Source organism: Ammodytes marinus, assembly GCF_949987685.1.
Source record: "Ammodytes marinus genome assembly, chromosome: 11".
NCBI lineage: Eukaryota > Metazoa > Chordata > Actinopteri > Uranoscopiformes > Ammodytidae > Ammodytes > Ammodytes marinus.
In genome coordinates this window covers 31,988,422-32,007,988 of record NC_137215.1, presented here as the reverse complement: position 1 = coordinate 32,007,988, position 19,567 = coordinate 31,988,422, and the positions used below count along the sequence as shown (strand labels likewise).

The window sequence follows — 19,567 nt, the reverse complement described above, 5'->3', positions numbered from 1 at the left end:
GGGGTAAGTAGGCACACTTTTTACTCTAGTGAGAATTGCTCATCACCAAAACATCTGTCAATAGCCATTCCTACATTAAATTGAAGCTTAAGGTGTTGGCTAGAAATGTGTGTCTCTCTTTTTTTCCAACTTATTGTAATGAAGAAGTAATTTACCATCAAAGACACTGACACATTGTGACAACCAACCCCATCAAGGGGTCGGTTGTCACACACTATGGGGTTGTTTGTCACAATGTTATCTTAATGGGAAAAATCTTAAAAAGAAGGCAAGGAGGCAGAACCAAATTTGAATGTTTAATTGCATTGTCAAGTTGACAAATAGGCCTACATAACGTTCTGTAGCCTTGGCAGCTGGTCTAGTTTGGGATGCACTGGGTTGTTTTGATTTTGTTGCCCTTTTTTCTTTTGCTTGCTAGCTGCCTTTTCCTGCTCTATTCTTTCCTTCTCTGGGGTGTCAGTGAGGATACAGCTTGACAATTTCTTTCGTTATTGGGTTCCTTTTCTGGCTGCAGCCTTGAGATAACATGTGACAACCAACCCCCCAAAAAATTTGACGACCAACCCCAACTTGAATTTCTTGCTAGCATCAAGGCCAACAACCATCTGACAACTAATTAGCTTGCTAACCACAATCTAAACTATAGTTTACCCTTCACACTTTCTGAGGGTAACAAGTGTTTTGTTATAAACCCATTGTGTAAAAGCCTAGAAGAAAAATACTGAGAAGCAAAATATTTTGAATTTGACATGAAAAACACAAAACATCCTCTCACCTGAAATGCAGCTGTCTTCCTCCAAGGAAGTCTATGTATGTGACCTCTGATCCCAATTCTGGACCTTTTTTATATCAACATTTCAGAGCTAGCGCGCTCTGGTGGCGAGATATAACGAATGTGACATCCAACCCATGTGACAAATTACCCCGTTCTCCCCTAAGTAGACCCCAGCCGTCTGAAAAGCAGCAAAAATATCCGCGTTTTTTAAATGCATCCAAAGTGAATCTAGTAGTAGTTTAGCGAGGATGCTAACGTTAGCTCTGCTGCTAGTAGCCTACTACCAGCTTAATATGTGCAGGTCAACACAAACATCAGCAACAGTTAGCAGAGGAACATCTCTACAGCTTGCATGTACATCTTAATAAATGGACCTGAGGTGTCATTTCTCATACCAGGAGGCAGTGGAAGCTTGAAACTATACTGGAAAAGTGTTCAAAACAGCCTGTCCTGTGTCCTTAGCCAAAAGTTGAGATTTTTAATAATAATAATAATAATAATAATAATAATAATAATAATAATAATAATAATAATAAATGTTTAAAACAGATTGTTGTAGGCCTAAAAAAATGTCTTACAGAAAAAAAGTTCTAAAGAATTGCTGTTGTAAAAAGAATAAGGTACAAGGAAAAAAACATTTGTGTGACCAATGTTTTTTTTTTGCATAAAACACGTCTCATTTGCAGTTATTGTCGGTTTAGAAACTAAAAAATTACAAATGTTCCAACTCAAATAATATTTGAATAATAGCCTCCACTTTCAGTATGATCATCTATAACACTGTCCATGATGTGTTTATACATTATAAATAAAGAGCGAATATAACAAATATTTGTACACCACTAAAAAAAACATTTTTATATAGGGGCCAGTAAAAATTGACTTCGGGCAAGTAGAATTCAGACCCACTTGCCCGGTCGGGCAAGTGAAAAAAAACCTTAGCGTTGAGCCCTGTTGACAGTTTAAAAATGTTTTGAATTAAATGCAAACCTCAGTTAATTATGGAAGTAAATGAGTGTCATCGGATTTTGAAAATAAAAAGCCATTGAATTTTAAGCACTGAATATTTATGCATTGAGATAATGTATCTGATTTTTTTTCCGCATTGAAATAATGTATCTGAATTTTTTGCCTCTGAATTTAACTCATAACATTTTAAACAACTAATTTTCACCTTTATTTTACAATGTTCTCAAATTCAAAATCAAATATTCAACGTTAAAAAATTCAACGTGCCAAATTCAACTGCAAAATCTCATGTATGAAATTCAGAGTAAAACTTTGGGGACCCAAGGAAGAGCAATCGATCATAGATGCTCGATCGCGTTCAAACAAAGGGATATATAGATATATAGGGAAGAATATAATGGCTAGCATATCTAGCGATCTAGCATCTATGATCGATTGCTCTTCCTTGGTTTCCCAAAGTTTTACTCTGAATTTCATACATGGGATTTTGCAGTTGAATTTGGCACGTTGAATTTTTTAACGTTGAATATTTGATTTTGAATTTTAAAACATTGTAAAATAAAGGTGAAAATTAGTTGTTTAAAATTTAATGAGGCAAAAAATTCAGATACATTATTTCAATGCTGCAAAAAATTCAGATAAGTTATTTCAATGCATAAATATTCAGTGCTTAAAATTCAATGGCTTTTTATTTTCAAAATCCGATGACACTCATTTACTTCCATAGTTAATCATTTGCTCTTGTTTCTCTGTCCTGAGATTCACACAGACTGAGCAGTCTTGTTTAAATGTTACAAATTGAGCTAATAAACTGAACTTCAAAATAGTTTTAAGTTGCTGCAGAAGTTATCTCAGCTAATTTTATAATCTAATATCTAATTTGATAATAAGGTGATTGTATGCAGAATGCTCGTGCCAGAAACTCATACAGTGGTTTTGTACAGATAAATAAATAAATATTTAGCAGGTTATCAACAGTATTTAAATTTAGGGGGGGGGCGCAAAATTTTTTTTGTCCCCTAGGGGGGGCATGACAGAAAATAATTGAGAACCACTGACTGTACACTGTCCCGTGAACTGCACACAGAACTGACACACCTTGCATCTGCTGAATCATCTGAATATTTCATTAAAATAGGCCCATGTGAAAGTGACAGGTGTTAATTGAGGGATGTGAAATACAAAGGCAGTTTGAACAAAAGAGGCTAGAGTCATTGGAAAAAAACTGTTATAGAGAGATCTTAACCTTATCATGCAGATTATATCAGGGCGCTGTCAAGGCTTCCTCTCCCAATGCCACACCACAGGTCCAGCGCGATACACAGGCGTAATGTCGCTGCCCGTATGAAAAGAACAAGAATAAATCTCTTATCAATATATCATGCCAAGTGTGTGGTGGACAAACCGCCGTCAAGACCACTTACTATTAAGACAGGGGACAATATACTGAGTCAACTGCATATGCAGAAAATAATAAACACTGCCACACCACACCGCAAACACTGATTAAAGAGGACCTATTATACTACTTTTCTGGTCTTAATTTCTTGTTTTACACTGCTATAGAGCAACCTGACACGAATCACATCACAAAAAACTATGTAGATTTTCGGGAAGCTCTTTCTCTTATTTTGGCGATCCAGCACATCCTGTCAACACTTGAGTGTGTGTGCTTCGGCAATCTCCGCTCCCTCCGCCTGTGCATCGGCCATCTCCGCTACCCTCCCCCCCCCTCTTGCAAACCCCACTCCGTTGTGATTGGTTACCTTCCTTCCGGAACACTTTCAGTGGCGGGAAGCGCGAGCATGGACCTATAAAGGCGCGAGGCAGACGCGAACAGGGAAGTGACAGCATTACCATACATGGAAACATCCGCGTGGTCACGTCACAAATTTTTATGCGACGTCACGAATTATGAAAGGGTAGACCGCTTTGAAGACGTGACTTCTCGACTGGCTAGAATAGTGTTTAGTGCTCTGCACAGACACCCCAGACGGTCAGCAGGGAATACGTCGAAATGCATGCAAGTCATTATTTGATAATTTAGTATGGTTAAGCATGACTATGAATCATCATAACAACGTTTATAGGTCATAAAAGTCAAAAAGCATCATAGGTCCTCTTTAAGCACTGTTCATGAGACTGCCTAAAATTCTACCTTTTAAGGTCAACATCATGAATAAAGCAATCTTTAAACTACTCCCATTTGAGTGACTGGCCTACCCCTTCCAAATACTTTCAGTTGCAGGCTTCACATTCAATTATGTGTAGGCTATGCACAATTTATAACAACATTTCATATCATTAACTAAAAGAAAACAACCAAATCCCTATCTAATATCAGGGTACAAGATGTGACACACACACACACACACACACACACACACACACACACACACACACACACACACACACACACACACACACACACACACACACACACACACACACACACACACACACACACACACACACACACACACACACACACACACACACACACACACACACACACACACACACACACACACACACACACACACACACACACACACACACACACACACACACACGTTGTAGAGTACTGCTTTAGTAAATTCAAGAAGCCTATACAGTGACATTTTAAACTGTACATTTAATTTAATTATTTTATAATTTTATATATAATCCGCCATATCTTTGATTAGAAATTTGCTTTTATTATGAAGGGGCAGAACGGAAGTGTTAGCCGTGTGAATCTGACTTGGTTTTACGGCGGAGGCCCTGAGTTGTAAATGGAATGCACCCTGAATGCGGCAGACACTCTTGTGATAGGAGTCGAACGGGTCCACCCAGCCCTAAAGGATGATGGGAAATGTAGGATTACATAGCAACGGTGGTAAATACGTCGGCAAACCACCATAATAACTAACCAAATAGAGATTAGATACTTCCAAGGACCAAATATAATGATATTATGATGTATTTCTGGCTAGAAATGTTTTCAAAACATATGTTTATGCACTCACTAGCTGAAGTGGGACATATTTGTGTCACCATGGCAACCCTTGACAACAAAAATGTGCTCAGTGAAAAAAAAAATCAGAAAAAAGATTGGAGGGAGTGCTCTTGTCAGCTGTGTGTATGTGCTATCTTTGATTTTGCCCCGTTTATCAACACACATGTACCGCACATTTCTTGAGAATGATCAGACTTCAGACAGATCATATGAATTTGCGGGCTGTGTAGGAGTTGAGGCAGCCGGTCAGGCAGCCGCACAGACAACGCACACCTCCCGCTCCGACAACAGTTGGATATAAAAATAAAAATAAATCGCCCGTCTCCCGTCACCAACCCCCGCTCCTGTGTTCCCCAGTCAGCAGCTCATTTCTCCTCTGTGACTGAAATAGCCCTATTAGTCCAGGCAAAATAGCGTTTTTCATAGAATAAATTGTAAAAAAAAAAATTTCAGCTCAGATAATTTCTATGAGGTGTCCAGAACAACATACTAAAAGTCCTAAGAAATCCTAGTTGGGGAAATATGTTTAATTCTCATCAATCCGAGATGTGTGCCAATAAGGCGAGACACCAATAAATCCCAATGGGGCTATTTTTTTCCTTTAGTCCTATCAAAATGAAACTTTACACAATGAAAGTATCCATGAAAATTTAAATGTTTTGTATTACAAGTTTCTTTGAAAATGTATTTTAATATGCAAATGAGCTATACACTAATCGTACACGCCCAAAATAAACCCAAATAGGCTTAATTTTTTCCTTTACTCCTACCACAATAAAACTTTACATAGTAAAAGTATACTTGAAAAGTAAAACATTTTGTATTACAAGTTTCTTTTTAAATGAATTTGAATATGCACATGAGCTCCACACTTATTGAATATCCAATCATCGTACTGCCAATGGGTGATGGCGATGCTGCTTTTAGACTGGCCTCTAACCTGAAAAACTGCCTGGCTTACTTATAACAGGTGCCTCTCATGAATTAGACCCCCCCCCCCCTAGCTAGTGTAATTTTTTACTTTTTTCAGGGCCATTCCCTTTCCAATGCCAAATAGACGAGACGTAGAATCACAGCCTGAAATGGCATGGAGAAAGAGGAGATTGTCACACACCTTGGGACCAATTAACTCGCCTTTTGGAATTTTATTTATTTTGACTATCATTAATTAATTTTTATCAATACCAGTATTTTTTATATGAAATAACAGATTTTTGTTTATCAATTCCACATTTTTCTTTACCGGAAATCAATTGTTAAAACTGATAAAAATTTGACAACTTTTGTATGTGCAAAAGTTTGTGAACCCTGAGCTGCATTGCTTAAATGGAGCAGGTAAACACAATCAGGTGGGCCAAATTGAGTGATGAAATGGACCAATGTAATGAGAGATCTTTAGGGAAGTAATTGGGCGGCACCAGATAAAACGGAGATTAAACCAGGTCAGTGTAGGCCCACCAAAGTGAACCCATACAGATCAGACATGCCAAAAGGGAAAGGCAATCTCAGAGGATCTCAGGAAGAGAGATGTGATGTTGCACATTTGTCTGGGGACAGCTATACATTAATTTATTTGGTTCTTGTGCCATAAACAGCTTGTGTGCATTCAGATCAGTATGATGCAACAAGAGTACTAACAAGTCTGTGTCATCACCTACTGAGACTGTGTCTTTTGTTCTGGCAGAGGCAATGGCAGTTTGGACAACGAGCACATCTGCATCGTGCTTTGCATGGTTTGTGATACACCATTTTTTGTCTTACAAGTTTCTTTGAAAATGAATTTTAATATGCAAATGAGCTATGCACTAATCAAATATAGGCTACCCAAAATATATCTGCATAGGCTTCATTTTTACCTTTACTCCTACCACATTAAAACTTTACACAATGAAAGTCTACATGAAAAGTAAAACATTTGTATTAGAAGTTAACTTATAATGGTCAAGGCTTTCCAGAAGGGGTTGGTCGAACGTCAGAACAGGGGTCACATCATACTGCAGAGCTTGAGTTGCCACAAACCTCAATGTTGAGTATATGCAGGATTCATCACTGGGATCAAGATCAATCATTGGAAGTAATGTTACTGAAGCTCTCCCAGGGTGTTCATCTAGAAGATGCAGGATCTGCATCATACCAGACCATGATGGCCTTTGAGAGTGAAGGAGTAGGGATGTCTTCCACAAAACATCCAGCTGTGATGTTTTGTTATCTGCTGGCAACAGAGCCAGTGGCTGATACACAATAGGTTCACGTATAGGAGGAATCATAAAGTACTGAATGTGTATGCAACCAACCGTAGCAATATCTGCAGCAGTCACTTGGATCGGAGGATAGGAGGAATCATAAAGTACTGAATGTGTATGCAACCAACCGTAGCAATATCTGCAGCAGTCACTTGGATCTTTAAAGGAAAAAATTAAGCCTATGCGGATATATTTTGGGTAGCCTATATTTGATTAGAGTATAGCTCATTTGCATATTAAAATTCATTTTCAAAGAAACTTGTAAGATAAAAATGGTGTATAACAAACCATGCAAAGCACGATGCAGATGTGCTCATTGTCCAAACTGCCATTGCCTCTGCCAGAACAAAAGACACAGTCTCAGTAGGTGATGACACAGACTTGTTAGTACTCTTGTTGCATCATGCTGATCTGAATGCACACAAGCTGTTTCTGGCACCAGAACCAAAGAAAGCAACAAAAACAAGACGGATATGGTGCATAAAGTAGACAAAGGAGTTACTTGGTCCCAAGGTGTGTGACAATCTCCTCTTTCTCCTTCTTTTCGCCATTTCAGGCTGTGATTCTACATCTCGTCTATTTGGCATAGGAAAGGGAATGGCACTAGCCTGGAACTCCAGACCTGCCACTAGGCGCTGGCAAATTAAATGTGCTGCGCCTGTTGGTCTGGGCACTCTCCATTGAAGCTCATTAAATATGTCAAGAAATCCTGAGCTGCGTTTTAATTGGTTCTATCTGATATGGGCGGGCCAGAGCCCTATGTATGGTGCTCTGGGGCCTCGACCCTTTACAATTTGGAAGGCGGCACTCAAATCTTTCATTAGCAAGTAAGAGGAATGTTCTGTTTTGCTGACCGACCACGGCAAAAGTTCAATTTAACAGTTAACCCCGCTGTTCGCTAAACGAACGGGGCTTAATACGTCACATTGTTCATTGCTCTGATTGGATGTAGTGCTATCAAATTGCGTGCAGTGGTATTTGAAGAGACAAATCTAATTCATGAGAGGCACCTGTTATACCCCTGGCAGGTAAGCCAGGCAGTTTTTCAGGTTAGAGGCCAGTCTAAAAGCAGCATTGCCATCACCCATTGGCAGTACGATGATTGGATATTCAATAAGTGTGGACCTCATGTGCATATTCAAATTAATTTAAAAAGAAACTTGTAATACAAAATGTTTTACTTTTCAAGTATACTTTTACTATGTAAAGTTTTATTGTGGTAGGAGTAAAGGAAAAAATTAAGCCTATTTGGGTTTATTTTGGGCGTGTACGATTAGTGTATAGCTCATTTGCATATTAAAATACATTTCCAAAGAAACTTGTAATACAAAACATTTAAATTTTCATGGATACTTTCATTGTGTAAAGTTTCATTTTGATAGGAGTAAAGGAAAAAAATAGCCCCATTGGGATTTATTGGTGTCTCGCCTTATTGGCACACATCTCGGATTGATGAGAATTAAACATATTTCCCCAACTATGATTTCTTAGGACTTTTAGTATGTTGTTCTGGACACCTCATAGAAATTATCTGAGCTGAAAAAAATTCTTTTACAATTTATTCTATTTTTGGCCCCAAAATGCCTTACTTTGCCTGGCCTATATGTTGATATAAATCATAGGACTATTAACATACAATCAAACGTTCCCCGAGAGGTAAATATACACTCAACAAAAATATAAACGCAACACTTTTGTTTTTGCTCCCATTTTTCATGAGATGGACTTAAAGATCTAAAATTCATTCCAGATACACAATTGTACCATTTCTCTCAAACATTGTTCACAAATCTGTCTAAATGTGTGATAGTGAGCACTTCTGCTTTGCTGAGATAATCCATCCCACCTCACAGGTGTGCCACATCAAGATGCTGATCTGACATCATGATTAGTGCACAGGTGTGCCTTAGACTGTCCACAATGAAAGGCCACTCTGAAATGTGCATTTTTTTGCTTTATTGGGGGTCTGGGGACTCAGAACCAGTCAGTATCTGGTGTGACCACCATTTGCCTCATGCAGTGCAACACATCTTCTTCGCATAGAGTTTATCAGATTGTCAATTGTGGCCTGTGGAATGTTGGTCCACTCCTCTTCAATGGCTGTGCGAAGTTGCTGGAGACGGCTTATGGTGGAGAAATTAACATTCAATGCACGAGCAACAGATCTGGTTGACATTCCTGCTGTCAGCATGCCAATTGCACGCTCCCTCAATGCTTGTGGCATCTGTGGCATTTTGCTGTGAGACAAAACTGCACATTTCAGGGTGGCCTTTTATTGTGGACAGTCTAAGGCACACCTGTGCACTAATCATGATGTCAGATCAGCATCTTGATGTGGCACACCTGTGAGGTGGGATGGATTATCTCAGCAAAGCAGAAGTGCTCACTATCACACATTTAGACAGATTTGTGAACAATGTTTGAGAGAAATGGTACAATTGTGTATCTGGAATGAATTTTAGATCTTTAAGTCCATCTCATGAAACATGGGAGCAAAAACAAAAGTGTTGCGTTTATATTTTTGTTGAGTGTATACATATATAGGCTATATCTTCCGTTAGCCAATGGGATCAATGGTCATAGCGTCTCTATGTGATGCCATCAGGTTAATATGCGCGTTCCCAGGGCTTCATATATGCCGCGGATGGATTACATTGAAATTAGTTGAAAACCCCCCTGCGTGGAATGAAGAGGCACACGGGTACCGTTTGGCGAGAGCAGCTAACGCCAAGAGCCCCTGACCAAGCGGAGCTTTTCGATGAGTTCAGAGTGAGACTGTGTTGTTCTGACAGGTTGCCCCCCGCCCCACAACAGTTAGATACAAAGTTTGTGCTGAAAGAATTACAACGTCGGATAGCAACAGGACAAACCTTTTCAATCACCTGAAAAGAAAGTCTAAGGATGAGGATCCATACAGTAGGCTACAGCCAGCAGCAGTGGAGCATATTCCAAACCAGACCAAAACAAACAACTAATGCTGGGCTTACACTACACGACTTTTCACGCGATTTGACAGTCGCAGACAATCTTCCAATGTCGGACTGAAATCACAGAAGTCGCGCCCGTTATCTCAGTCGTTTGGTGGTCATCCCACCCGATTTCAGCCAGTCTTCTTCCCGTCTTGACGTTCCGACATCAAACATGTTTGATATTATCGTTAGTCTTAAGGGGTTGGCTCAAGCAAAATGACGTTAACACTGTCACACTCTCGCATGCACCAAGCACGACACAGGAGGAGCGGCATTAGTCGCGACCTGTGTCCGCCTGTGCAGGCACTTATTTCGGACACTTTTTCCTTGAAGCCTGGGCTGGAGAACCAGGCTGACAGCCGCGCAACCTTAACACTTTACCGTCAAATACAGGGTTAGGAGTTAAAGTTATTAGGGGACGAGATCAGCAAATAAAGATGGTCAAATAACTAAAGGAAGTCCCCCGCTCGGAATATTGAATGAACTTTTTTTTAATTAAATAATCACTATGGCGTTTGCGGAAATAATATTAATCTCAAAAGGAATCTAGTTGTAGTCTTGCAATATGAGACCCCTGTCTTTTCAAAATCTCACTCTGTGACTGAAAACTAATGACTAGTTGTCTTCAGGTGTGAGTTGTCCCTAGATGTTTCAGTCTTCAGTCTTTTCAAAGTCTTTTAAAAGTCCTCTAGTGTAAACCCAGCATAAGACGTTTGAGAAACCCACTTCATATGAAAAGACAAGCAAGATCTGGAGAGAGGTAACTGCAGTCATGTTTTACCTGGCAAAGGATATGTATTTTAAGTTGTATGACAAAAAGTTTGTTTGAAAGAGTCTGACAGTAAACCATGTCAACACTTTTTAATGTCCAGTTAGTTAAATTGCACACACAGATTAAATCTGGTTTAAAAAGGCAGACCTTCTATTTCCTGAATGGTCTGTTTTTTTCTATGTTTTTGAGGTGCTAAATGTGTTTACTTAACTAAGTTTAGCCTATTACAGGCCTAGGCTACATGTCATTCTTAGAATTTAATCATTCATAAATCCGTAAAAAATAATTTTGAGGAACCTGGAACTAAACATAATACTACCATATGATTATCAACAAAAGTGTTGCCCCTGAATTGACTAAAACTTGTTAAATAATCTTAACCAGTATGAAAAATTAATCGGGATAAAAACAAGATCGTGATCCTGGCATAAAATGAAGGTGATATGATATTTTTGCCATAGCACAGATCATTAGCCTGTTTTATTTCACATGCATTATGGGCATTAAGTGTCTGTTTTGTGTAAGTATGTGTTACTTTATGCCTTTCTTGTCCATGTTAAAAGTAAGCTATATGGAAATTGAAACTAAATGTGGTTAAAATTATCAGGAGTTGTGCGGTGTTGATCATATTTGATAGATAAGGGTTCACTATTGGATTCAGACATTATGAGGTTCGGACCTTTGCTGCAAGAAAATGTTGGTTACTGGACCCGTTTAAATTTTAGTTGAAGACCCCTAGTCTAGCCAAGGCTTCCCGGAGCTCCGCTTTAAACATAGCTGCAACATTGCCACATAGAGCCGACAGAAGCTCAGTTTTGAGCGCAGCAACATTCATACTTTCCCGCGGTGGATTGGTAGCCTGGGGCAGAGGCGGAGATTCACTCATTTCATTTTATGCAATATTGTTTATTTAGTTCAGTTGCAAATCACACTCTTCACAACAAACACTATACATGTAGCTCCCAGTTAAGTGACCGTTGAATGGATAACGACCGCATAATACTTAGCTGATACAGGTTTATTAGGAATTACAAAATAGACTTGATAGGCTAAACTACATTACCGGTCGGATCTTTCCGGTCTCGATCGTCGTTGGTCAGTCGTGAACTTAAGTGAGAATTTTCTATTTTGTTGCAAGCTTGAAAATTTTCATTTGTATAAAAGTGGAAAATAATCAAATATGTGTACATACTTATTTGATTAGTATATAGGCCAAATTCAAACTGTGATAAGAGAAAGGCCTTTCCATGTGCCATTTATATGAAATAATTATTAATTGAATTTACATAAAACATATGCTATATTGTCAAATGTATCGTTAACAGGATATGAAATTACCTATATAGGGATATATCGTGATCTGTTTATTGAGATGAGTGTGATTCTAATTGGTAAACTAGGGATATAGGATTCAGAGAAAATTCCTATATGAATAATGAAAGAAGGCTTTCAAGAAGTATGTTCTCTATGAAGTACAAGTAAGAAAGCTACTAAAGCAGAATGGTGTCCTATCCATCCTGCAATATGAGCTCAAAAAAAGTTACTAACATGTTTTCTTGCAGGGTCTTTTAAGAACTCCTCCCTGCATTTAAAAGTTGTTGTACCAGCCTATAGGTTCCACTATTCCATTCCACACTCACCAACAGAAGTATCCAGGACGCACATGCAGAGCAGACATCTGTCACGGTGGTCAGCTGTTGAGGTGCTCTTACATGCTGTCTGCAGCTTCTCACTGGTCCTTCAGGATACACAGCAGGTTTTTAATGACATTTATGTGTGGCTTTCAAAGTTGTTTGATGTATGTCATACATTTATGTTAAAAATGCTAGATTGATGTAATCTCTTACTAAGAAAATTAAGGCTGTACCAATTTTGTTTTCCAAAATGCCCAGCATCCCTTTTTAAATGAATATTTGTCAAACCCGACACCGAGTACTTTCTGCAGAATAAATGATAAACAATGTTTGTAGTTTCCTACTGACCTGTATATGGTGCTGACAGTGGAGGGGAAGTCTGCTTGCAGCTTAATGACAAAGCTCTCTGTCAGACGCTGAATACTGGCCTTGTCTCTTGTCTATTGGAAAGACACAAAAACAGTGAACACAACAGTCTGGGGATGTGCATGTGTTGACAAGTTCATGGAATCGCATTGTGCAGGACAGTCTCGCATTTCCATTACTTTTTACACGTCCCGCAAATTGATATTATGTCCCGCATTGTTATTGACAGTCAGACTCCATTTTTGAATTGCGTGTTTAAAATCTGGCATTCATCAAATAGCTGTTTGATCATGTCAATCAAACTGGGAAGCGGACACAGGTTAAGGGCGCGCCCACCAACAGGGAACAATGCAAATCAGGTCAGAACGGCTTGCAGCACGAGACATGGAGGAAAGCACGACACGTACGGAAAAACGGAAAGAGGAAATGAAGCTACAATAAAGACTGGGAAACTATCTATCCCTGGGTGAAACCAGTGCAAGGCGAGAAAGTTGCATTTAAATAAGATATATTTGTTAAGTTTTTATATGCAGGCTGAATCATCCAGATGGCAATGTCATAAACACAGGGGCAGAATAGAAATGTTCTTTTAGACTACCTCGATGAATTGGTATCCCACATTGTCGCACACAAACGAAGTCTTTGTCCCACATCTAGTGAATTGGGATCTGGTTACCCTAGATATAATAATAATAATAATGATAATAATAATAATAATAATAATAATAATAATAATAATAATAATAATAATAATAATAATAATAATAATAATAATAATAATAATACATTTAATTTAGAGGCGCCTTTCATGACACCCAAGGTCACCTTACAGAGCATAAAATCATCATAAAATCATTGTGGAAAAGCAAAAACAAAACAAACAAAACAATCAAGACAGTGACCAGTTGTACGTTGTGTGCGAGTTTTAACAGGTGGGTTTTGAGTTGTGACTTGAAGGTTGTAATGGTGTCTGACTGTTTTATGAGTGGGGGAGGGAGTTCCAGAGCCTGGGTGCTGAACAGCTGAATGAACGGGCACCCATTGTACTGAGGCGTGATGTGGGGATACATAGTAGTCCAGCAGAGGTTGAGCGGAGGGAGCGGGAGGGAGTGTATTCTTGGAGGAGGTCGCAGAGGTAATTGGGGGCTAGGTTGTGGAAAGCTTTGTAGGTGAGGAGTAGGGTTTTGTATTGGATGCGGTAGTGTACTGGGAGCCAGTGAAGTTGGATGAGGACAGGGGTAATGTGGTCAGATGATTTGGTGCGGGTGATGATCCGGGCGGCTGAGTTCTGAATGATCTGCAGTCTGTTGATGAGTTTGGTGGGGAGTCCGGTGAGGAGGGCGTTGCAGTAGTCTATGCGTGATGTGACAAATGAGTGAACCAGGATTTCAGTGCTGGATTGGGTCAGTGATGGGCGGAGCCTGGTGATGTTGCAGAGGTGGAAGAATGCAGTCCAGGGGATGTTTTGGATATGGGGTGCGAATGAGAGGGTGTTGTCCAGGATGACGCCGAGGCTCTTGACTTTGGAGGAGAAGGGTACAGGGAATCCATCAATGATTATGAGTGGAGCTGGGGTGTGTTGTGATTTGGTGAGGGTAGATTTGGAGCCGATGAGCAGGGCCTCGGTTTTGTTTCAGTTGAGTTTCAGGAAGTTCCTGCTCATCCAGCTCCGGATGTCATCCAGGCAGGTGTTGAGGGAGGTGGGGGGGGGGGGGGGATGGCAGCGGTGGGTTTGGTGGAGATGTAGACCTATGTGTCGTCAGCGTAGCAGTGAAAATGGACCCCATGGTGATATATTCATATAAAAAAGTTTGAGCTCCATCGGTCCACCGTGAGGCAAATCATCTACAAATGGAGAGCTTTACGAGTGACTGAATATCTGCCTAGAAGTGGACTTCCTTCAAAAATATCCATAAGCACCACAAGAAGAATTATTTTTCAGTTAAAAGCCAACCCAAACATTACATGTAGTGATTTGCAGACCTCTCTTGCAGCATCTGGGACAGATGTGCATGGTTCCACAATAAGAATAAGTCAACATGGCTTTCAAGGGAGGGTTTCTGAAGAAGCCTCTGCTCTCGAAAAAGAACAAAAGTGCTTGACACAACTTTGCCAGAGAGCACCTGTAGATACCTGAAGTCTTTTCTGTGGACAGATTTGTCCAAAATTGAACTGTTTGGTCACAACCAAAACCACCATGTTTGGGCAAAAACGCAACTCTGCCTACCACCAAGAGAACCTTCTCCCAAGTGAAGAACGGTGGTGGCAAATGGTCTGCAAATCTCCAGATGTAATGTTTGGGTTGGCTTTTACCTGAAAAATCCCTTTTCTTGTGGCGCTTGAGGATATTGTTGAAGGAAGTCCACTTCTAGGCAGATGTTAAGTCACTCTTAAAGCTCTCCATTTGTAGATGATTTGCCTCACGGTGGACCGATGGAGCTCAAACTTTTTTATATGAATTTATAGCTGTCCCCAGACAAATGTGCAACATCAAAACTCTATTCCTGAGATCCTCTGAGATTTTTTCCCCTTTGAGCATGTCTGACCTGTATGGGTTCAGTTTGGTGAGCCTAAACTGACCTGGTTTTATCTTTGTTTTATCTAGTGCCGCCCGAGATCTCTCATTACATTGGTCTATTTCATCACTCGATTTGGCCCACCTGATTGTGTTAACCTGCTCGATTTAAGCAATGCAGCTCAGGGTTCACAAACTTTTGCAGATACAACATTTGTCAAATAATTTGTTTTATCTGTTTTAACAGTTGATTTCTGGAAAAGAAAAATGTTGAATTGATAAACAAACATCTGTTATTTCATATAAAAAATACTGGTATTGATAAAAATGAATTAATAATGGTTAAAATAAATAAAATTCCAAAAGGCTCAAGGGGTTCACAAACTTTCACACTACACTGTATATGCTCCTCCAGAGAGCAATAAGCAATTCTTTAAACCACTGTTTAATGTCATAGCAACAGAATCAGAAGGAGTTTTAATTTGTGGGGGCTATCCTTGGAAGAGATGGGAATGATGGACGTATGGAGGAACCTTAACCCTCTTAAAAAGGATTTCACACATTATTCGGCTACGCACAATGTCCATTCAAGAATTGATTACTTTTTTATAAATAAAGTTGATGGTTATAGGCAAGGCAAGGCAAGGCAAGGCAAGGCAAGGCAAGGCAAGGCAAGTTGGGGGACCCCGCATTCAATACAATCATATGAAAAAGTTTGGGAACCCCTCTCAGCCGGCATTATAATTGACTCTGCTTTCACAAAAAAAATATAAAAGTGGAATGTTTTTAATTTACCAGGAACAGCTAAGTACTGGGATGTTTTCCAAACAAAGATTTTTTGAAAAGCAGTATTTGGTTGTATGAAAGAAAATAAAATGTGAAAAACTGGCTGTGCAAAAATATGGGTACCCTTGTGGTTTTGTTGATTTTAATGCCTGTAACAGCATGTAAAACTGATGAATTTAAACACAAAGTTGGTTGGATTATGTTGTTAAGCCTTGAACCTCATAGAAATGTCTGTTTAATCATGAGAAAATGTATTTTAGGTGCCTAAATGCAAGTTGCACTTCTCTTTGACTCTCTGCTGAAGTGAGACAGAATGGGATCATCAAAACTGCTCCCAAAAGATCTTAAAAACAAAGATTATTCATTATCATGGTTTAGGGGAAGGCTACAAGAAGCTTTCCCAAAGGTTTCAATTGTCAATTTCTACTGTAAGGAACGTTGTCACGGAATGGAAGGACACAGGCACAGTTGCAGTTAAACCCAGGTCTAGCAGACCAAGAAAAGTACAAGAGCGGCATATGTGGCGGATTGTGAGAATGGTTGTACACAACCCAAAGATCACCTCCAAAGACCTGCAAGAACATCTGGCTGCAGATTGTGTATCTGTACATGGTTCAACAAATCAGTGCAATTTGCACCAAAACATCTGTATGGCCAGGTGATGAGAAGGAAGCCCTTTCTGCGCCCACGCCACAGATACAGTTGCATGGAGTATGCAAAAGCTCATTTAGACAAGCCAGATTCATATTGGAAGAAAATGCTTTGGACTGATGAGACAAAAATTAAGTTATTTGGTCTTTATAAAAAGCAGATGTTTTGGTGCAAATTGCGCTGAATTGTTGAACCATGTACAGATAAACAATCTGCAGCCAGATGTTCTTGCAGGTCTTTGGAGGTGATCTGTGGGTTGTGTGCAACCATTCTCACAATCCTCCACCTATGCCGCTTCTGTTTTTTTCTTGGTCTGCCATGCCTGGGTTTAACTGCCACTGTGCCTGTGTCCTTCCATTTCCTGACAACGTTCCCTACAGTCGAAATTGACAATTGAAACCTTTGGGAAAGATTCTTGTAGCCTTCCCCTAAACCATGACAATGAACAATCTTTGTTTTTCAGATCTTTTGGGAGCTGTTTTGATGATCCCATTCTGTCTCACTTCAGCAGAGAGTCAAAGAGAAGTGCAACTTGCATTTAGGCACCTAAAATACATTTTCTCATGATTAAACAGACATTTCTATGAGGTTCAAGGCTTAACAACATAATCCAACCAACTTTGTGTTTAAAGTCATCAGTTTTACATGCTGTTACAGGCATTAAAATCAACAAAACCACAAGGGTACCCACATTTTTGCACAGCCAGTTTTTCACATTTTATTTTATTTCATACAACCAAATACTGCTTTTCAAAAAATCTTTGTTTGGAAAACATCCCAGTACTTAGCTGTTCCTGGTAAATTAAAGACATACCACTTTTATATTTTTTTTGTGAAAGCAGAGTCAATTATAATGCCGGCTGAGAGGGGTTCCCAAACTTTTTCATATGACTGTATGTGTCCGCTCAGATGTGAAATTGCCTATTGATACATAGTAGTCTCTGTCCTTTAAGTATGATTCAAACCAGTTTAGTACAGTTCCAGAAAGTCCAACCCAGTTTGCTAGTCGATCTAGTAATATGCTGTGGTCAACTGTGTCAAAAGTGGCACTGAGATCCAATAAAACTAATACAGAGCTTTTGCCACTGTCTGTGTTTAAGTGGATGTCATTGAGGACCTTAACCAGAGCGGTCTCAGTGCTGTGGTGTTGACGAAATCCTGACTGGAAAACATCAAAGCAGTTGTTCATTGCCATTTAGTTATTTAGCTGCTGATAGACAGCTTTTTCAATGATCTTGCTTAAAAATGGCAGGTTAGATATGGGCCTATAATTGTTCATGACTGATGTTTTATAGAGTGACCGAGTGTAGGATTGGAGGGGCAGATGTATCAGATCATAATGCCCTATTTCTAAATATACATCTTAATGCCAGGAAAAGACAAACAATCTGGAGACTTAATGTGGGAATGCTGAATAATAAGAGTTTAGTGGAGGAATTAAAAAAAGAAATTAGGCAATATATGGAAGACAATAGTAATAGAGAAGTTGACCCGCACATGGTTTGGGATGCTCTGAAGGCGGTTGTTCGAGGGAAAGTAATAGCTAAAACATCTAAAATAAAAAAACTTAAAGCTGAGGCGTACCAGAACCACTCTTTAAGATTAAGAGAACTAGAGCAACAATACCAAAAGACAAACAACCTAAATATAAGTAAACAAATTAGGGATACCAAAACTAAGATAAACAATATATAAATGGACGAATATGGAAAAAAGTATATATTTATGAAACAAAATTATTATGAAATTGGCCCAAGAGCAACTAAGCTCCTAGCAAAACGTATACGAAAACAGCAAGCAATTAATACTATACATACAATTAAGGATACATGCACCAAGGAGACGATGCACGAGCCGGAAAATATAGAAAGAGTATTTAGGGGGTTCTATGAAAAATTATATACACAACCAACTGCTGCAAACGAGGAAGAAATGAGAACCTTCTTAAACGAATTGGATCTACCGTCGATCGGCACTTACCAAAACGAAAGATTAACAGCAGACATTACAAGGGAAGAGATTATTCATGCTATACAATCGTTGAAAAACAATAAATCTCCAGGGAGCGATGGTTATCCTGCAGAGTGGTACAAGATTATTATTATTTTTTTTTAAGATTTTTTTTTGGGCATTTTTATGCTTTATTGATAGTGCAGAGAGACAGAGGTGAAATGGGGCAGAGAGGGGAGTGACATGCAGAGAACGACCGCGGGTGGGAATCGAACCCGGGTCTGCTGCTGGGCCCGGCCCGGGAGGGGGACGCCTTACCAACTGAGCTAAAGGCGCCCCCCTGGTACAAGATTTTCAAGGAAGAACTGCTACCAGCTCTCCAGACTTCCTTTAATTGGACTCTAAAAGAAAACAAAACACCACCAACCTGGGCAGAAGCAATTATATCAGTCATTCCAAAACCAGGAAAGGATAAGGATAGATGTGAAAATTATAGACTGATTTCAATACTAAATTTAGATTATAAATTATATACGTCAATTATCTCTAAAAGAATAAAAACATTCATTACAGAATTAATTGACGAAGATCAAACGGGATTCATATCGGGCCGACAAACCCAAGATAGTATTCGACGAACCCTACAAATAATTGGCAAAGCACGAAGAGAGAAACAAAGTACTGTACTGGTTAGCATTGATGCCGAGAAGGCATTCGACTGTGTGAATTGGAAATTCCTTTATCAGGTGTTGGAACGATTCGGATTTAATACTAAATCAATACAATTGATTAAAACACTTTATCATAAACCCTCTGCTAGAATTAAAATTAATGGAAGTTTGACCAAGGAAATATATTTACAGACATCAACCAGACAAGGATGCTGTTTGTCACCGACCCTGTTTGCGATTTTTATTGAGCCCTTAGCTCAGGCAATCC

The 19,567-nt window shown here is 39.3% G+C and overlaps 1 protein-coding gene across 1 annotated transcript in view; it reads right to left on the bottom strand.

Annotated features, from left to right (window-relative positions):
• Nucleotides 1–19,567, bottom strand: part of ctu2 (cytosolic thiouridylase subunit 2 homolog (S. pombe)) — a 117,460-nt gene that overhangs the window by 17,637 nt on the left and 80,256 nt on the right. The window contains exons 10-11 of the mRNA XM_080036528.1: nucleotides 12,709–12,800; nucleotides 12,367–12,464 (exon numbers count right to left, since the gene is read on the bottom strand). Of these exons, the coding sequence (XP_079892654.1) occupies nucleotides 12,367–12,464; nucleotides 12,709–12,800 (190 nt within the window). The remainder of the gene's footprint in view (nucleotides 1–12,366; nucleotides 12,465–12,708; nucleotides 12,801–19,567) is intronic.